Source organism: Arachis ipaensis, chromosome B9, assembly GCF_059453495.1.
Source record: "Arachis ipaensis isolate K30076 ecotype BB chromosome B9, ASM5945349v1, whole genome shotgun sequence".
Taxonomy (NCBI): Eukaryota; Viridiplantae; Streptophyta; class Magnoliopsida; order Fabales; family Fabaceae; genus Arachis; species Arachis ipaensis.
Window position 1 is genome coordinate 19,115,489 of NC_142444.1, and position 22,160 is coordinate 19,137,648.

The 22,160-nt window shown below is 36.6% G+C and overlaps 1 protein-coding gene across 1 annotated transcript; it reads left to right on the top strand.

Moving 5' to 3' along the window:
• The first annotated feature begins 209 nt into the window (after nucleotides 1-209).
• LOC107618185 (uncharacterized) lies at nucleotides 210-21,070 on the top strand. The gene is made up of 12 exons (XM_016320175.3): nucleotides 210-358; nucleotides 17,984-18,124; nucleotides 18,320-18,416; nucleotides 18,508-18,578; nucleotides 18,698-18,747; nucleotides 18,840-18,913; nucleotides 19,004-19,066; nucleotides 19,389-19,476; nucleotides 20,143-20,205; nucleotides 20,278-20,357; nucleotides 20,454-20,525; nucleotides 20,621-21,070. The coding sequence occupies exons 3-12, from the start codon at nucleotides 18,385-18,387 to the stop codon at nucleotides 20,700-20,702; spliced, it is 675 nt and encodes a 224-aa protein (XP_016175661.1). The 5' UTR covers nucleotides 210-358; nucleotides 17,984-18,124; nucleotides 18,320-18,384; the 3' UTR covers nucleotides 20,703-21,070.
• The last annotated feature ends 1,090 nt before the right edge of the window (nucleotides 21,071-22,160 follow it).

Sequence of the window (22,160 nt, forward strand, 5' to 3'; positions counted from 1 at the left end):
ATTAAATCCATGTAATTGGACTTCATATGAAATACTAAATTGGGCTGGGCTTTTCTCTGTTTTTTAACTAAACATACATGGGCCAAAGTAAACCGTAGATGTCGTTTTCTCTCTCTCTCTCTCTCTCTCTTCGAATTGCAGATTCTCTCTCATCCACCAATTCATGTATCTGTATTTAACTATTTATTGACTCTATCTATTTCAAATCTAAAATCAGAATATTCGAATTTCACCGCTTCGAAACCCTTCCGTTTATCGCTTTATCCCCAAATTCTGAAATCCAAATAATCTTCGCTGTTCTCAAGTAATCTCTCCTTCATCACAGCACCAAGCAATCTTCGTCGTCTTCATTTCTCTGGTACACTTCAATTCCTTCTTTCTCTCTCGTTTTCTGCATTCCTGCTTCGCTTTCTCTCTTGTTTTCGCTTCAAAAATCTGGTTGTTGAGTTGTTTGTAAGAGATCTTACTGCACTTTTCACGCATTTGTTTTTTTGTCATGAATTGTTTCGAATTTGCTTGACTTATGATTTTGCTTATCTCTGCTTTCAAAGTCACTAGGCAAAGACGAAAACTAGGGTTTGTAGCTGTAGTTCTCATCATTTGAAGATAATTCACTATGAAGTTCCTGGAGTGTCCTTCCTTGGATCGGTATTTGTAGTTTCAAACGAATTTGAGTTAAATTATGGAATTTTATTACATAATTTTGGTATATTGCAAGAGTCTCGTGAAACTTGTCCAGGCTTAACGATTTTTTGGTGATTTGAATTTGGGAGAACGTAATATCAGAGGATGTCTTGAAGCATATACTTGTAAGGACTAATTAGTGACTTTTAAGTTTCAACAGAATTGATTTTGGATTTGGATTTGCTCACTGCGTTTGGGTATGTCTAAAACGAGCACAACTATTATGTGCTTATTGGATAAGCCACATTTATATAGACTATTAGATTTGATTAGATAAAAATTAAAGACTAATATAAAAAAAGAGAATTGATAAATTTTAATAAATACAAAATATCTTAATATATAAATAAATATTTTAAATGACAATATTTTAATACATAATACTTTAAATGGTAATAGAATTTTTTATTCTTAAATAATTAAATATAAAATATATAAATACTAAAATATAAATATTTTTTATTTAATAAAATTAATTATTGTGCAAGAAATTTTTATAATACTAAAAAATCTTATTAAAATAAAATTTTAAACTGTAACATAAAAATATAAAATAATTAAAATTTTATTTTATATTACTTGATAAATAATTAGATTATTATATTCAAAATTTATTAATTAACTAATTTTGTTAAAGATATTATATAAAATAATTTTTCATCAAAATATTTCAAAAATATAATTTATTTAAAATATTATATATAATACATGAAAATATTAATTTTTTTTATTTTTTTCAATTTAAAAAAAAATAATATAGTTCTAAAAACATGCCTATCATATTACATATTTATTTATATTAGTAAGATCTAAACTAATCAAGCTTACGTAATTAAAAATATAAAACATATAAATACAAAAAAAAAAGTATTTTGAAAATATTATCATATTTGTAAGACCTAAACTAAACATATAGGTCTTAGTTATATTAGTATGACCTAAACTAATCAAACTTACGTAATTAAAAATATAAAACATATAAATACAAAAAAAAATAAAATAAAAGTATTTTGGAAATATTATGACATTTGTACACTAGTTTTTCATATATATATATATATGGTAAATTCTATTCTATTTTTTATATTTTAACATGTAAATTACCCTTTATAACAGCCAATGAGTAATAGCTCAAATGGCATAGACTCCCCATATTTACTTAAGAGGTTGCGGGTTCGAGTCTCCTATCTTTGATAAAAAAAAAATGTATAATTTGATAAAATACTAAAAACTGAATATTTAGCCTCTGTAACTTCGTTCTGTGTTGATTTTAATTTATAATGGATCTGCGATTAGTTAAAGAGAGTGTATTTGGTCGTGCTGCTATTTTGTAGTTGTCTTTTGCTCTTTAGTTCACATAATTTCGTGTCACATATAAATTTTTTATTATCAGGATGCATTAGGGTTGTGATAACTATTGCATATATTAAAGTGATGCTTGAATTAGATATGAATTTAATCCATCCGTCTATTAGAATTTAAATTGGACTATATCAATTAGTTCAAAGACGTTCTTTGAAATGGCTATGGATCATTGGATCGTACACAAGATCCGTTGCATTAGATATTCAAAGAATACTTGCATCTTTATTCTCTGTCCTGCTTCGAGTTACAATGTGCTTTCAACGCGCTTTGAGTGATGAAGAAACAGTGGAAGGGAGGAAATATATTTCACTCAACACAGAAGGTGTTTTTCAATGGAAGGGTGGAACGAATTTAAGTAATAATGATTTGGTAAAAGAATATTTATTTATTTTTTAATATTTACAAAAATTATATAATTATCTATCTTAAATAAATATTTAATTATAAGATGGTCCTACTTTAGTTAAGATGTTAATTCTCATTGAGTTAAATTAACTCAAATTAAAATTAAACATCTAATTAAATGTGTCACGTCATAGAGGCTAATTTACATGTTGTTTTAGAAGAGATTTGGTAAAATTCACCTATATATATATAAATTTGGTCGAGTTAAGATTTAACCAAAACAATAAAAAAATACTTGAAAATAATAAAAAAAATGATCTTATTATAAATATATAATTTTAAATATATATATGAAACTTTAAATTTTAATTTTAATAAATAAAAAATATTTATTTTTTATATTTGTTACACTTGCTTCATTGCGTTGTGGTTTTAAATAAGCTTTCTTTTAAAACTTTGGCTCATTAGTAGTTAATATTTTTCGAGAATTCTAATTCATGTATTAGAAAATTCATGGGTAGTTGTAGTCACTTTGATTTTTGGTATTTTGTTAGAACATGGCATGTGATCAAACATTTTTTTTGTGACAACTTTACAAAGGTTAGATTAATTGATTTAAAATTATTGGTCATTGTCTAAATTTTAAAATTATTTATGAATTTTGTAAAGTTTTAATACGAAGATTAAAAAATAATAGATTGGTGAATAAAGTGTAAATATATCTCTCACTAGTCAATATCACCTCAAAAATCTCTACATCTCAATGTCAAAAGCTACGTAAATCTCTACATTTCAATGTCAAGCAACGTCAGCAAAGCCAGGTGGAGCATCCGGTAGATCATCCGCAGGATCATCAGCAGGACCATCAGCAAAGCATGTCAAGCTACGTCAACAAAGTCAGGTGGAGCATCCGGTAGATATCATCAGGGCCATCAGCAAAACCAGGTGGACCATCAGCACCATCAGCAAGACCATCAACAAAGCCATCCGAACCATCAGAGCTGTCATCACTCGCTGGGGGAGGACTGGAAGGGATGACAGCAGCCTCCTCTGGGACTGGGAGAGGGGGCATGAGGCTGATCGAGATACAACTGTAAATCTAAGACCCCCGAAAAAAAGAGCTCATAGTCATCAACTACAAAGTCTCCAAAGTCAAGGTGGCAAAACCTTAGTCGAGCCTGTAAATCCCGTAGGGGAATTCGCCTGAGCAGAGAAATGACCATTCTAGCCTGCTCTACAGTTGTATAGGCGAAAACAACTAAAAAAGCCCGATACACCCCTCCTTGGTAGCGTAAATCACGAGTCAGAATCTCCAAATGTGTTCAATCAGCCATAATGTCTAAGTCTAACCAATCAGCCATAATGTCTAACAAAAGATAGATAAATACTAGTGCAGAAGAATTAATGCATAATACTATTTGTTGATCTATGAAAAACTAATATTAGTAGATTTTAACACTAATATCAAAACAAATAACTTTAATCACAATACTAGCGTTGAAATAGATTAAGTAAATTAATAAATTTTTAGTAAAATTTATATTTATATTAATATTAATATTAATAATGGTATATAATTAATATATAATCGATTTGAAAAATAGATATTTATTTATACTATATAATTAATATTTGTCACAAACAATATTAAGAAACACAATAGTTAAGTAGCAAGTATAGATTGTTTTTGCTCCCACTCAGGCATTGTGCTTCTTAATATTCTTTGCGACAAATATTAATTATATAGTATAAATAAATATCTATTTTTTAAAGGTTTAATTACTCTGTTGGTCCCTATAGTTTCGCGAAATTTTTAATTAGGTTCTTATACTTTTTTTCCTTTTAATTGAGTCCTTGCACCAAAATTTTTTTTAATTGGGTCCCTACACTTTTTTTTTCTTTTATTTAGGTCCCTATACCAATTCTTTTTTTTAGTTGGGTTCCTATAAAATTAAGCCAATTACTACTGAGAAGGACTTAATTGAAAAAAAAAAATTAGTGCAAGGACTCAATTAAAAAGAAAAAAAGTATAGGGACCTAATTAAAAATTTCACGAAACTATAAGGACTAATAGAATAATTAAACATTTTTCAAATCAATTATATTTTAATTATATACCATTATTAATATAAATATAAATTTTACTAAAAATTTATTAATTTACTTAATTTATTTCAATGCTAGTATTGTGATTAAGGTTATTTGTTTTGATATTAGTATTAAAATCTACTAATATTAGTTTTTCATAGATCAACAAAGAGTATTGTGCATGAATTCTTTTGCACTAATACTTATCTATCTTTTGTTAGACATTATGGCTGATTGGACACATTTAGAGATTCTGACTCGTGATTTACGCTACGAAGGAGGGGTATATCGAGCTCTTTTCGTTGTTTTCGCCGATACTACTGTAGAGCAGGTTAGAATGATCATTTCTCTGCTCAGGGGAATTTCCTACGGGATTTGCAGGCTCGACTAAGGTTTTGCCACCTTTGACTTTGGGGACTTTGTAGCTGATGACTATGAACTCTTTCTTGCGGGGTCTTAGATTTACAGTTGTATCTCGATCTGCCTCATGCCTCCTCTCCCAGTCCCAGAGGAGGCTGCTGTCATCATCCCTTCCAGTCCTCCCAGCGAGTGATGACAGCTCTGATGGTTCGGATGGCTTTGTTGATGGTCTTGCTGATGGTGCTGATGGTCCACCTGACTTTGCTGATGGTCCTGATGATGATCTACCGGATGCTCCACCTGACTTTGTTGACGTAGCTTGACATGCTTTGCTGATGGTCCTGCTAATGATCTACGGGATGCTCCACCTGGCTTTGCTGACGTAGCTTGACATTGAGATGTAGAGATTTACGTAGCTTTTGACATTGAAATGTAGAGATTTTTGAGATGATATTGACTAGTGAGAGATATATCTACACTTTGTTCACCAATCTATTATTTTTTTAATCTTCGTATTAAAACTTTACAAAATTCATAAATAATTTTAAAATTTAGGCAATGACCAATAATTTTAAATCAATTAATCTAACCTTTATAAAGTTGTCACAAAAAAAATGTTTGATCACATGCCATGTTCTAACAAAATACCAAAAATTAAAGTGACTACAACTACCCATGAATTTCCTAATACATGAATTAGAATTCCCGAAAAATATTAACTACTAATGAGTCAAAGTTTTAAAAGAAAGCTTATTTAAAACGGCAGCGCAATGAAGCAAGTGTAACAAATATAAAAAATAAATATTTTTTATTTTTTAAAATTATATATTTATAATAAGATCATTTTTTATTTTTATTATTTTTAAGTATTTTTTTATTATTTTAGTTAATTTTTTTATTCTCTAACTCGACCAAATTTATATATATATAGGTGAATTTTACTAAATCTCCTCTAAAACAACATGTAAATTAGCCTTTATGACGTGACACATTTAATTAGATGTTTAATTTTAATTTGAGTTAATTTAACTCAATGAGAATTAACATCTTAACTAAAGTAGGACCATCTTATAATTAAATATTTTTTAAGATAGATAATTATATAATTTTTGAAAATATTAAAAAATAAATATATATTCTTTTACCAAATCATTATTACTTAAATTCGTTCCATCCTTCCATTGAAAAACACCGTCTGTGTTGAGTGAAATATATTTTCTCCCTTCCACTGTTTCTTCATCACTTAAAGTGCGTTGAAAGCACACTGTAACTCGAAGCAGGACGGAGAGTAAAGATGCAAGTATCTTTTGAATATCTAATGCAACGGATCTTGTGTACGATCTAATGATCCATAGCCATTCCAAAGAACGTCTTTGAACTAATTGATATAGTCCAATTTAAATTCTAATAGACGAATGGATTAAATGCATATCTAATTCAAGCATCACTTTAATAAATGCAATAATGATCACAACCCTAAATCATAGATTAATGCATCCTGATAATAAAAAAATTATATGTGAAATGAAATTATGTGAACTAAAGAGTAAAAGACAACTACAAAATAGCAGCACGACCAAATACACTCTCTTTAACTAATCACAGATCCATTACAAATTGAAATCAACACACACAGAAGAGCAATCAAAGAGAGAAAAAACGAAGTTACAGAGAGTAAATATTTAATTTTTAGTATTTTATCAAATTATACATTTATTATTTTAAATAATTTTTTAATTACAAAATAATTTAATCATAGTTAACATAATAACCAATTAAAAAGTGATATGTCATAAAGGGTAATTATATATATATATAACTAGTGTACAAATGTCATAATATTTTAAAAATATTTTTATTTTATTTTTTTTGTATTTATATGTTTTATATTTTTAAATACGTAAGCTTGATTAGTTTAGGTCATACTAATATAAGTAAGACCTATATGTTTAGTTTAGGTCTTACAAATGTCATAATATTTTCAAAATACTTTTATTTTTTTTGTATTTATATGTTTTATATTTTTAATTACGTAAGCTTGATTAGTTTAGATCTTACTAATATAAGTAAATATGTAATATGATAGGCATGTTTTTAGAACTATATTATTTTTTTTAAAAAAATTAAAAAAAATAAAAAGTTAATATTTTCATGTATTATATATATAATATTTTAAATAAATTATATTTTTAAAATATTTTGATGAAAATTTATTTTATATAATAATATCTTTAACAAAATTAGTTAATTAATAAATTTTGAATATAATAATCTAATTATTTGTCAAGTAATATAAAATAAAATTTTAATTATTTTATATTTTTATGTTACAGTTTAAAATTTTATTTTAATAAGATTTTTTAATATTATAAAAATTTCTTGCACAATAATTAATCTTATTGAATAAAGAATTTTCATATTTTTGTATTTATATATTTTATATTTAATTATTTAAGAATAAAAGATTCTGTTACCATTTAAAGTATTGTGTATTAAAGTATTGTCATTTAAAATATTTATTTATGTATTAGGATATTCTGTATTTATTAGAGTTCATCAATGCTCTTCTTTCATATTAACTGTTCATACCTTGGCCCAATAATAAAGGCCCAGGATCCAAGCAAAGAAGCCCAACCCAAAGGGTTGGTCCTCACCAAGTACCAGCCTTCATCCCAAGAAGTCGGTACTGAACACGACCTGCTCCAAAGAAGTCGGATACGAGGGTTAGCTGGCAGATAACACTCATTCGAATGAGTAACTGCCCCTAGAAACTCTCTAACCACTTCATAGAGCCATATCTTAACCTCCCTAAGATATGGGAACGGTTATCCACCTAAAAAGGTGGCACTACTTCAACGGTGGTTATTCGTTCACCACTATAAATACACTGACACCCCTCAAGTATCTCTAAGTTCCAATACTCTCTAACCTGCTCACACTCTTGCTAACTTAGGCATCAGAGTGTCTTTGCAGGTACCACCCCCCATTCTTTCACACGTACAAGTCGGACAGAGGAACACCGAGTAACAGATCCACTCGAAAGTCACCTCCTTCATACGTTTGGGCCAACCAACACCATCCAGCCCATTAATCTCCGGTTACCCACCGTAACATTGGCGCCGTTGCCGGGGACCCGAGAGATCAACCAGTGATGGCGGATAGATCCCCTGAAGAGGGTCATGTGGAGACAGATTCTGAACAAGAGAATCTGAACACTGGAAACAATGAGGCAGACCAGAACCTTCACCAGGAAGCCAATGATCGACACAGGGAAGGCACCTCCGGAATCAAAAACCCGAAGGTAAATTCTTCGGAGGGGCACGAATCAGAGAAAGAAGGACCATCCCATGCAATTGAGCTCATGTGATTAGTCCACAGTCGCCTCGAACAGCTAGAACAGGAATGGGAGCGACAAAAGGAAACCGAAAAGAACCTAAAAGAGGAGATGGAGCGACGAAAAGAGTTAGAAAGAAAACTCTTAAAGTTAGAATCCTCCCTCAAAGGTTAGAACTCCCACGACGGTAGAGAAGATTTGCCCTTAGGGGGGGAAGATCCTTTTAGTGAGGACATAATGAGGGCGAAAGTTCCGGGAAACTTTAGAAGCCCTGATATGGACCTCTACGACGGAACCACTGATCCAAAGAATCATTTGAGCAACTTTAAAAGTCGGATGTATCTGGCTGACGCTTCTGATGCTACGCGATGCAAAGCTTTTCCGACAACCTTGTCAAAAGCAGCGATGAAGTGGTTCGACAGCCTCCCCCCGAGGTCGGTCACCAGTTTTGAAGACCTCTCAAGGAAATTCTTGATGAGGTTCTCTATCCAGAAAGACAAAGTAAAACATGCACCAAGCCTCCTGGGAATAAAATAGGAGGCCGGAGAATCCTTAAGAGCCTATATGGAAAGGTTCAACAAAGCATGTTTGGAGATTCAAGACTTACCCACAGAAGCAGTTATAATGGGGCTAGTCAATGGGCTTAGAGAAGGTCCCTTCTCACAGTCCATATCCAAAAGACACCCCACCTCCTTAAGTGATGTACAACAGAGAGCTGAAAAGTACATCAACATAGAGGAAAATGCTAAGCTGAGAAACCTGAGTTGGCGACCTGGGCACCCTCCCTCAACAAAAGAGAGGGAGAGGGAACCCAAGAAGAAGGAAGAACTCGGTCTCGATAGACCAAGAAAATATCACTCTTATACTCCCCTAAAAGTTTCTATAGTGGATGTATACAGAGAGATTTGCAATACTGAAAGGCTGCCACCTCCCAGACCCATTAAAAATAAAAAAGGGGGGAGTCGCAGCGACTACTGTGAGTACCATAAAATATATGGTCACTCAACAAACGACTGTTACGACCTTAAAAATGTGATAGAAAAGCTGGCCAGAGAAGGTCGGCTTGACAGATTCCTCATAGAAAGGTCGGACAGTCATGGGAAGAGAAAGCGAGATGATATGGATAGAAGAGACTCACCACCACAGACTCTGGAGAGACATATACATATGATCTCAGGGGGGTTCGCGGGAGGGGGACTCACCAAATCCTCTCGCAAAAGACACCTCAAGAGAGTCTACCAGGTCGGAGGAGAGTCATCCGACCTCCCCACCATTTCATTCACAAAGGAAGCTGGGCAAGGAATAATCCCTGGACACGATGATCCAGTGGTAATAACTATGATCCTAGCAAATGCTCATCTCCACAGAACCCTAGTAGACCAGGGAAGCTCAGCGGACATCCTCTTTAAGCCCGCTTTCGACAAACTAGGGTTGGATGAGAAAGAGTTAAGAGCCTACCCCGACACCTTGTACGGATTAGGCGACACGCCAATAAAGCCACTAGGATTTTTGCCCCTCCACACCACCTTTGGAAAGGGGGAAAATCAAAGACTCTGAGTATAGACTTCATAGTCATCGACGTGGGGTCAGCCTATAATGCTTTAATTGGCAGAGCTACCCTTAATCGACTCGGAGCGGTGGTATCGATGCCCCACCTCTGCATGAAATTCCCGACCTCAGCGGGGATAGCAACGGTGAGGGGAGATCAGAAGTTGGCAAGGAATTGCTACAATGAAAGCCTAAACCTGAGAGGAAAGAACAAAGAAATCCACACAATAGAGTTCGGTGGAGCAAGGATTAAAGAAGAGCTGCGACCACATCCCGGGGGAAAAACCGAGGAGATTCAGGTCGGCGAAGAGGAAGGAAAAACCACTCACATAGGAGCCAACCTAGGGGAAACCCTAAGACAAGGGTTGACTAAGCTCCTAAGAGATAATTCCGATCTCTTTGCCTGGAAGGCCTCCGACATGCCTGGGATAGATCCCGAGCTCATGTCCCACAAACTCTCGGTCTACTCGGGATCCCGACCTGTGCAACAAAGAAGACGCAAGCTCGGCCCAGAGCGAGCCCTAGTAGTGGAAGAGCAAGTACAGGCGCTCCTGGAAGCTGGCTTCAAATACCCAACATGGCTAGCCAATGTAGTGCTAGTCAAAAAACAAAATGGCAAATGGAGGATGTGCGTCGACTATACCGACTTAAATAAGGCATGTCCCAAGGACCCTTATCCACTACCAAGCATTGACGCCCTAAGTAGACTCTAGCTCGGGGTATCAACACTTGTCGTTCATGAACGCCTACTCGGGGTATAACCAAATCCCGATGTACGAGCCAGACCAAGAGAAGACATCATTCATCACACCCAGAGCCAACTTTTGCTACGTGGTCATGCCATTCGGATTAAAAAATGCAGGAGCTACCTACCAGAGGTTGATGAATAAGGTGTTTACCTCTCACCTAGGGAGCTTAATGGAAGTATACGTCGACGATATGCTGGTAAAGACCAAGAAAGAAGTCGACCTCTTGCCTGACCTTTCACAAGTCTTTGACACCATAAGGTCGCACGGGATGAGACTAAATCCTGCAAAGTGCGCCTTCGCGGTGGAGGCAGGAAAATTTCTGGATTTATGCTAACGCAAAGAGGGATCGAAGCCAATCCCGATAAGTGTAGAGCTATCCTGGAAATGAGAAGTCCGACTTGTTTAAGAGAAGTCCAACAACTTAACGGCCGACTTGCAGCTCTCTCCAGGTTTTTGGCAGGATCAGCACTAAGATCCCTCCCACTGTTCTCCCTATTGAGAAAGGGACGCCAGTTTGAATGGACTCCCGAATGCGAGGAGACGTTCCAAGAGTTCAAAAAGTTTTTGAGCCAACCTCCTATTTTGACCCGACCTGTAGCCGGTAAGGACCTCGTCCTATACCTATCCGTGGCAGACAAGGCTGTCTCAGCAGCCTTGATAAGAGAAGACGAGGACGGTCAACATCCAATCTATTTCATCAGTAAAGTTCTACAGGGCCCTGAGCTAAGGTACCACAAACTAGAGAAATTTGCCTACTCCTTAGTGGTAGCCTCACGAAGGCTACGGCCTTATTTTCAAGCTCACACAATAAGAGTCCGTACGAACCAGCCTATGAAGCAAATCCTCCAAAAAACGGATATTGCAGGGAGAATGGTTCAATGGGCAATAGAGCTCTCCGAGTTCGACTTGAGATATGAAACTCGGACTGCGATTAAAGCCCAGTGCCTCACCGACTTCATTGCAGAATACGCAGGAGATCAAGAGGAAAAACCAACTACATGGGAACTCTATGTAGATGGATCCTCCAAAAAAACAGGAAGCGGTGCAGGCATAATATTGGTAGATGAAAGGGGAACCCAGATAGAGGTTTCCCTCAAGTTTGAATTCCCAGCTTCAAATAATCAGGCAGAGTATGAAGCCTTGATCGCAGGACTGAAGCTGGCAGAAGAAGTCGGTGCTACAAAGGTGAGGATATACAGCGACTCCCAAGTGGTGACTTCCCAAATAAGTGGAGAATATCAGGCAAAAGACCCAAACATGAAGAGGTACTTGGAAAAAACTTTGGAGCACCTTGGGCGCTTTGCAGAAACCGAGGTGAAACACATAACTCGGGATCTAAACAGCAGAGCAGATGCCCTATCCAAGTTAGCAAGTACCAAGCCAGGAGGAAATAACAGAAGCCTGATTCAAGAGACTCTCCAGGAACCCTCAGTGGTAAAAATAGAAGACAAACAAGAAGTCTTCGAAGTGGTCGGATTAAACCTCGGATGGATGAACCCCTTAGTCGAATACCTGAAATTCGACATCCTCCCCAAGGAGGAAAAGGAGGCCAAGAAAATCCGAAGGGAAGCACAACACTACACCTTGGAAAGAAATATCCTCTACAGAAGAGGGATATCAACGCCATTATTAAAATGTGTACCGACCTCCAGAACCACCGAGGTATTAGAGGAAGTACATAGTGGAATCTGCGGAAACCACCTCGGAGCAAGGTCATTAGCCAGGAAAGTAATCCGAGCTGGATTCTATTGGCCAACCTTGCAGAAAGATGCCACAGAGTTTGTGAAAAAGTGCCAACCATGTCAAATGTACGCAAATTTCCACGTGGCTCCTCCAGAGGAGCTCATTAGCATCACTTCTCCGTGGCCCTTTGCAAAATGGGGAATGGATTTGTTAGGTCATTTTCCTCAGGCGCCAGGACAAGTCAGGTACCTAATAGTGGGAATAGATTATTTCACAAAGTGGATAGAAGCAGAACCACTGGCCACTATCACTGCACAAAGAAGTCGGAGGTTCCTCTACAAAAATATCATCACAAGGTATGGGATACCTTATTCCATTACCACAGACAATGGAACCCAGTTCACCGACTCCACCTTTAGAAGCCTAGTAGCCAGTATGAACATCAAACACCAGTTCACCTCGGTGGAACACCCACAAGCCAATGGGCAAGCCGAAGCAGCCAACAAAGTCATACTGGCAGGGCTGAAGAAAAGATTACAAGATGCGAAAGGAGCTTGGGCTGAAGAGCTCCCACAAGTACTATGGGCTTACAGAACAACCCCCCAATCCGCCACTAGAGAAACACCCTTCCGACTAGTTTATGGCGTAGAAGCCATGATCCCAATAGAGGTCAATGAGCAAAGCCCAAGAGTGATTTTCCACGACGAGATCGGGAATATACAGGGGCACAAAGAGGAGCTCGACTTGCTCCCCGAAGTCCGAGAAGAAGCCCAGATAAGAGAAGCAGCGTTGAAGCAAAGGATGACCGCAAGATACAACAAAAAAGTCATTCGAAGGAGCTTCACCCCAGATGACTTGGTCCTAATCAGAAACGACATTGGAGTCAACAAATCTGGGGAAGGAAAGCTCGCTGCTAATTGGAAAGGACCATACAAGATCAACGAGGTCTTAAGAAAAGGCTATTATAGGGTAACCGACTTCGACGGCAACGAGTTACCAAGATCATGGCATGCTTGTAATATGAAAAGGTACTACAGCTAAAAGCGAACCCTACTCCCTGATGTACTCTTTTCCCAACTTCATGATTTTTCCCAAAATCAAAGGGTTTTTTCTGAGAAGGGTTTTTAACGAGGCATCACAGTAGGGGCTAAGGGAAAATAGATTATCAAAAGCCCTTAGTAGCAATAAGGTACCTCCTCAATTAATAAAGATCTCTTTCATTTTAATATCTCTTTTAAATTCCCTTTTTTATTCTCTTCCTACGAAACGCGCCGATTTAAGCTCGACAAAACGTGAAAATCCCTTGAACCGACCTAGATGGTCATCAGGATAAAACGACGAGGTACAAGTCGGCGTAAAGAGGCTATGGAAGTCGATCATGATAAACTCGGGAGCAGTCCGACTCATAAGTCGAAATGCGAAACCGAGTAAAACTAAAATGAATCGCAAAAGTAGCCTAAGTCACGAAAAGCTCAATGAAACAAAATTGAGTACTAGGAATAACAAAAAGAGATAGGAAAAAACTAAGAAAAGATTATAAGGCTGCCCCGAAGATAAAAAAGATTCAGAAAAGCAGACAAGCCCAAAGAAAAGGTTTTTTCCAGAAAAGATCAAAAATCAAAAGAACTACGAATAGAAAAGCATGCGCGCACAAGGTAACTCAAAACCCTTATCCAAAAAAAGGGTATTTATTTAATCGTTAAAATTAAACCTTATCAAAAAAGAGTATGATAAAACTATTTTGTTTACGGCCTTAAAAGGCCAAAAATTATTCAAACATCAACAAATAAATATAAAGAGTTTAAAAAAAAGGGGGGGGGGGGCCACAGGCCGGACCCCCAATAGCCAACAAATTACTTCTTTTCAAGAGGAGTAGAAGGATCACCACCACCAGGACCAGGAGTTGGAGAGAAAGTCGGAGGAACGGTAGAAGAGCTCGGAGCGTCCTTAGAGCGAGGAGGGGACTCTATGATCCTCTGCCCCCGAGTCTTCAAATCGGACTCGGACTCCACCACGGGGACAGGAGGATCCACGATGGCACCATCAATAATAATCTTATCAGGATCTAAAGGAGAAAGGTCCAAGTCAGGAGCAATGACTCCGACCTGCTCCTTAAAAACCCTCCAAGCCTCATCAGCACCATCCGCAATAGAGTCCTCCAACTCGGTATAGGCCTTCCGGGCATTCAGCAAGTCATTCTTTACAGACACAAGATCATCAAATAAACTGTTGTAGCTGGCTTGCGCTGCCTTCCTCAAATCCACCTCCATGTTGCATTGGGCTTGCAACTTCTTCTCCTTCTCCCGGAGGCTATCCCTCTCCTCCTTCAGCTTGGCGACTTTTCCCTCCAACTCCCTCTCGTGCTCCTGATATACGCGAAGCCTGCCTTCCAGCTCCTCGACCCTCGAGGTCATCCCTAAAGAGCTGAGAGGAGTCTTCTCAAATATATCTAAGAGTTTGCCACAAACTCCCGCCGTCTTGAGACTCTCCTCAACCACAGCAGTGAGGTAGTGCCGAACAGAAACATCATCCATGCTCATACGAGCATGGGGATAAATGTTCTTTCGGACGAACGCAAGAGCGTCCGCCTCACCAGAAGCGCCAGACTCTAAGGTCTTACGCTTCTTCTTCTCTGGTTCAGGAGTAGGTCAGACGGAGGGGGTGGCAGAGAGGAAGCAGAAGAGGAAATCACAATAGGTTGGGAGGGAGTCCCGACGTTCCGAGGAGGAGGAGGAGGAGAGACAACCGCCCTAGCACCACCAGACCTGGCACGAGACCTCGCCTTGGCCTCCTGAACTCTTTGGTAAGACTCCTGGGCATTTGTTTTTGCCATCTCTAAAAAAAGCAACAATTGATAGATTAGACAAGTCGGAAGAATTAATCAGACAAGTCGGAAAACCAAATGAAAGCTACCTAGTTGCGCCTGGATAAAACTCGGAGACCCCTGGAGAAACTTTTTTGTATCCAAGTATGGAGACCTCCCCCAAACTTCTCAGAGGAACCCCACAATGGCTGCCTCCACATCATCCAGGTCGTCAAGACCATATTTTTCACAAGGGGAGGCCTCCAACCAGTATAAAGGAAAGCGGGGGGAAGAATTATCATCCAGGAAAAAGGGGTGGTGACCCTCTACAGCTTGCACTTTGAAAAAATAGTTTTTGAAATCGTGGAAGGATTCGTCAAAAAGGGTGAAAATTCTCCTACCTTGTATGGCTCGAAACAATACCCACTGTTGTTTATTGTTTAGCCCACTAAAGGGTTTTGTCATATGAAAAAGATGGAAAAAAATCTTTTAAGAAGTCGGGAACTCTAAGGCCTGGCTGATGAATTGATAAATTTTCAAAAAACTCCAAGAGTTGGGGTGAAGCTGGGTAGGAGCGACTCGGCAATGACGTAAAACAGACATCTCAAAGTCTGAAAAAGGAAGAAAAACACCCAAACGGGTGATCATACACTCATACATAAAGAAAAAATGGGAGGCCGCCTCATTAGCCCTCCCAAAGCAAACCCGGTCTTCTGGACCCGGGGCCACTAACTCATACTTCGGCTCATCCTCCTCAGAAGAACAAATTCTGTGGCGAGTACGAAGATGGGTGATAAACTCAGAATCGACTAAGGGTTCCTCCCCTAAGACTGTGACATCAACCCAGTGAGAGAGAGCATCTACAGAAGCCATTTCTTTTTCTAAAAAAGGGGTGACAAAACCTACAAGGGGAAAAGAAAAATCACCAACATGGTCTCTAAAGGGAGGGGGATGTGAAACTAAAGTCTGCAAATCAAATTTATCTACAAAAGCATATTAAAGAACTAACCTTTATCTGGAAATGAGGGTTGGAAGCAAAAGCCTTCGAAAGCATAAGAATGCAGTACGAACGAATGCAAGGGAAATTTGAAAGATCGCAGAAACGAAACAATGAAAGAGAGGGAAAGTATTTATAAGAACGTTAGGGGCATAATGGTAAAATAGGGGCAGTCATTAATGAAGATGCACCGTTACCAAGGCTATTGAATCCCTACGCACACCCCTAACGAACACGACGCTTGATTAGACGTAACTGTCAGAACCAAAAGGTCACGTCGGTTTCAAACCATCACGTCAGTCCTCTTACAAATCGGCTACGACCCCGAGTAGAATACTCGAACCCAAATCTTAAAAAGAAATTGGGCTCGAGTAGGGGCACTGTTCATACCCTGGCCCAATAATAAAGGCCCAGGATCCAAGCAAAGAAGCCCAACCCAAAGGGTTGGCCCTCACCCAGTACCAGCCTTCATCCCAAGAAGTCGGTACTGAACACGACCTGCTCCAAAGAAGTCGGATACGAGGGTTAGCTGGCAGATAACACTTATTCGAATGAGTAACTGCCCCTAGAAACTCTCTAACCACTTCATAGAGCCATATCTTAACCTCCCTAAGATATGGGAACGGTTATCCACCTAAAAAGGTGGCACTACTTCAGCGGTGGTTATTGGTTTACCACTATAAATACACTGACACCCCTCAGGTATCTCTAAGTTCCAATACTCTCTAACCTGCTCACACTCTTGCTAACTTAGGCATCGGAGTATTTTTACAGGTACCACCCCCCATTCTTTCACACGTACAAGTCGGACAGAGGAACACCGAGTAACAGATCCACTCGAAAGTCACCTCCTTCATACGTTTGGGCCAACCAACGCCATCCAGCCCATTAATCTCCGGTTACCCACCGTAACATTAACCTTTGATTTTCATCTAATCAAATCGAATGGTCTATATAAATGTGGCGTATCCAATAAGCATATAATGAGTGTACTCGTTTTAGACATACCCTTAAAAATTTATGTCGATTGAGCTCTACCGCATTGCCTTTATGAACACTTTTACTTGTACACCTTAATAACTATTTATACTTTCTATCACCTTCATTTATATAAATTTCATAAACCTACCAAGTGAAATCAAAGTAATAAAATCAAATTAACAATTATCTTACGCTGCATTCATTTGCATATATATTGTGGGATAAAAATAGAATAGAACACTCAATAAATTTTAGGGACTAATATGACTATACGAGTGACGTTTGTAAAATTTGAAAACTAAATAAAAATTAAAATTTTAAAGATTAAATTAAAATTTATGTGCAAATTTAGAGACCAAATTAAGTATTATCTCTGTTATTATTGTTTAGTAATTTATAAATATATATAGAAAACAGAAAATATTTATCCACTAATGTTAGTATTTAATGAAATGATAACTTTATAAAAAAATGAATATTATTATTTTTATTTTGATAATTTTTTTTAATAAATTTATGTAAATATACAATAAAAAGAATTATATGAAAAATGACATCATCAAAAATTAAATAATATTATTATTTTCTTTTAAAAATTTACATTAAATTAAACTAATTTTTTTTGGGGTCATAGTGTCATGCACACTTCCACACTCACACACACTAAAGGCTCTATAACAATTCAGATACAGCTGGTATTCCAACCTGCGACGTGGCTATTATGACTTATGAGGCTAACACATTGGCCATTGGTACAATGCCTCTGCCACATCAAATGAAACTAATTTTGTGCTACTAGATGGGCTTTCAAAAAGGATATACAAAAGAAAGGCCAATTAAATCCATGTAATTGGACTTCATGTGAAATACTAAATTGGGCTGGGCTTTTCTCTGTTTTTTAACTAAACATACATGGGCCAAAGTAAACCGTAGATGTCGTTTTCTCTCTCTCTCTCTCTTCGAATTGCAGATTCTCTCTCATCCACCAATTCATGTATCTGTATTTAACTATTTATTGACTCTATCTATTTCAAATCTAAAATCAGAATATTCGAATTTCACCGCTTCGAAACCCTTCCGTTTATCGCTTTATCCCCAAATTCTGAAATCCAAATAATCTTCGCTGTTCTCAAGTAATCTCTCCTTCATCACAGCACCAAGCAATCTTCGTCGTCTTCATTTCTCTGGTACACTTCAATTCCTTCTTTCTCTCTCGTTTTCTGCATTCCTGCTTCGCTTTCTCTCTTGTTTTCGCTTCAAAAATCTGGTTGTTGAGTTGTTTGTAAGAGATCTTACTGCACTTTTCACGCATTTGTTTTTTTGTCATGAATTGTTTCGAATTTGCTTGTGATTTATGATTTTGCTTATCTCTGCTTTCAAAGTCACTAGGCAAAGACGGAAACTAGGGTTTGTAGCTGTAGTTCTCATCATTTGAAGATAATTCACTATGAAGTTCCTGGAGTGTCCTTCCTTGGATCGGTATTTGTAGTTTCAAACGAATTTGAGTTGAATTATGGGATTTTATTACATAATTTTGGTATATTGTAAGAGTCTCGTGAAACTTGTCCAGGCTTAACGATTTCTTTGGTGATTTGAATTTGGGAGAACGTACTATCAGAGGATGCCTTGAAGCTTATACTTGTAAGGAATAATTAGTGACTTTTAAGTTTCAACAGAATTGATTTTGGATTTGGATTTGCTCACTGGGTTTGGGTTAGTAATAGTAATTAATGACCTATTTTCTTTTAATAATTCTGTAGGCAAACATGCTGGAACAGATAAAAAACTCTCTATCAGTTTGGAGAATGAGGTAAATGACTCTGATAAAGTTGGGTTGTGGTAATAGGATCTTTTTTTACAATTTGTTCATAGAATAGTTTTTTAAAACTGATTCAATTTCAGATGCTTGAACTTATTGAGAAATCATGTAGCCCTGATTCTCCCCCGCCGGATGACATGTTATTAACCAGATCCAGGTGGCCTTTACTGTGTGGAGAGGTTTCATAAATTGTAAATACCAATTAAGTGCTTCCTTTTTACATGTTCTAATTATGTTTTTTTTCCAGTCGAAGGACATTGATTTACCTTATTCTTACCCTGTATCACATGTATCCGGACTATGACTTCAGGTATCTCAGTATCTTGTGACGTATAAAAATATGATAAAGGGGTTATGGGTAATGCTACTGTCAGCTTAGTTGGCGACATGGCAACCCACTATATAATCCTTTTGTCATTTTTTTCTTTTTGGGAGTGTTGTCAAAAGGCTTGACAGACAGTTCATAAAACTGTTGCTCTTGGAGCTGAGAGTTCAAGTCTCTCCATTTCCCAAGTCTTTTTTCCGGTCTTTTCTTTGGTTGTTTTTACCTTGTTAAACTTCTAAACTGAGTGTCTCTGTTGTTGCATTCTTTAATTTTTCTTATAATACCATACACCTGTAATGGTTTTTAGTGCAGTCAAAGCTCACCAGTTTTTCACAGAGGAATCATGGGACAGTTTTAAGCTTATCTTTGACACCTACATGTTTGAAGCCTCAAAGGTACTGTGATTGATACTGTCTATTTCTTGTTTTAAGTGTTACTTTTTACTTTTGTATTACTTGCAGCCTTGGTGTTTCGTGTCCCCACATCTTTAATGTCTGGGATTGTGATGTTTGGGCAGGTTGTAAAATATATGGTATCTACAAATTCAAGATTTCATTTTTTATATGACATTGTAGACCCCAGGGCGTGTTTGATGGTCTTGTCTAGATGCACCTAATGATCTTAATTGTGCAACGTTAAATTTCAAAATATATTCTTTCCTAATTATGTTTATTTATATATCACAATTAACACACTATTAATTCCTAGATTTTAAACATGAACTAATCAACAAAACAGTTTGATCATTAGATAACAACAGTAGTAATCATATCAATAATTTAACACATTGGTATATAGTAATATTTTTTATTGTTCTATATATCATTTCTTCATCGATTTTGAAAATGAAAAAAAACTGAGGTTTAAATTGGAAAGTCATAAATATTGTCAAGTCCCACTGCTTTTGTTTGGCATCTTAGGATCTCAGGGGTTAGAAAAGGCTAAACATATTAATGCACACAATAAACATCTTAGCTGTTGTTGTTGTTGTTAGCAATAGTGATTACTTTTGGTATAGTGGTTTCCTTTCCTTGGTTTTGATTAACTTGTCAAAACTGCAGGAATGGGATGAAACTGTTGGGGATGTTTCTCTACTGGACACCTTGTACATGGCTCTTGATGAGGTGAATTACTCTTGTTTTCGAACGTGAATGTTGGTGATCCCAAAAGGCATTTTTTGATACCTTGTCTTGCAGGTTGTGAAGTTAGGGGATTGTGAAATTTATGGTTATGTTCCTGACTCCGAAGCTGATCCGTTAGTGGAAAAAGGAGCAATGTAAATTATCATCACAAGCGATAAATTAAAACTGTAACCTCATTCATTTTACCTGTTATATATTATTCTGATCATTTTCTTATCTATTTTCTGTAGATGGTCCTTTAATTTCCTCTTTTACAATAGAAAGCTAAAACGGATCGTGACTTTCCGTTTCAGTTGTTTTAGGTGGGATTTCATATTCTCTCTCAATTGTCTGGAACTACTTTTTGCTTTTTGTGTTTGCATCTTATTCAGCCTTACGACAATGCTGTTTCTGGCAGTAACTTGGTTGCTGACGGATTTCTTATGGATGGAGTACTCAACGAGGATGATGATGAAATATTTGCTGACATGGATATATGAGTCAACACTGCATGTGTTATGCTAGTTTATCAAGACCCCCTTGTCGTCCCATGTGTTTATCTGATCAGTTTCCAGTTCTCGTGTTTAGTTCTGTAAAATAAAGCAAATCTATGTGAAGCTTGAGTGGTAGATCTAGCATTTGTATCATCTTATGTGCATATTGTAGAGTTAGTATATATGTGTGTCGTCCTCTTATATGCACATAGATTCCGAATCTGTATCGAGTTGTTTGTAGATAACTAATCGTAGTTAGCACATCTCTGGTGTGTAAATAACAGACACTTCCTTGGTTGGAAGTGGAGCAACGATCGTTCATCGTTGGATATTTGTTTATCTTCTTCTGAAAAGGATGCTTTCTTTGTTCGCCTTGGATATTTGTTTATATTCTGATAACTTGTATCCCATTCAAGCATTTTTCATGCACAAGTAAAAGCAGGACAACATTTAGGCTACGTTTGTTTATGAAAACAGGATAGAACAAGACACTGAGAATATGGCAAGACATTGATGGATAGATATATAAAATTTTGTGTTCTTGTATTCTATTTGGTAATAAACTAGAACAAATTATGAAAATTCAATTTATTTTCATTTAAAATATTTGAAATGAAAAGTATAATAATAAAAAAAATATTATTTTAAAAAATTAACAAAAAAAAAAAAAGTTGTGTTTTTGTTAGTATTTTTGTGTTCTTTTTGTTAGGATGGATATAAAATACACTAATTTAGTGTCTCTGGATATATTGTCTGTTTATGTTTTTTTTGTCAAACATGATTTTGTGTTTCTGTATCTTTATTTTAGTGTCCTGTTTCTATAAACAAGCGCAGTCTTATTGCACATTTTGGCAGTGGTGCAACTGTGTTTTGTTAGGGTGGTGGTGATGTAAAATTATTTTGTTTAATAGAAACCTCTTATATACATTCGGCTTATCGGTTATGTTATTTCGTTGAGAAAAGTATATAGGCGATAGTAAACGTGTCCTTTAATATTTTTTTGGTGTCTTCGTTTCCTTTAACTAAAATTATTTTGTTTCCTTAGACTTTTCCTATGATTTTTTTCATGTTTAGTGCACCTTAGGTGTAGCACGACATTTACGTTGTTTACATCTCCCGATGTCTACTTAGCGGAAAATAACATGCATGCTTTGCTTTATCCCTTTTTCCCTTTTGTCGTCTCTTTTCACTATTTATGTCCTTAGCGTAGCACTACCATTTACGCATTAAATGAAAAAGATACAATTAAAGACCTTCGACAATTAGCATGGTTGATTGTGTCTTGTGTGTATAAGGTGATTTCCAAGGTATTAGTCAGGAGGATGAGATCAGTTATGCCAAGCCTAGTTGGAGAGATGCAGAGTGCATTTGTCAAAGATTGAAAAATACATGATGGGGCTCTTATTGCATGTAAAATCATACATTGGCTAAAAATAAGAAAAAATGAAGCGGCAATAATCAAAC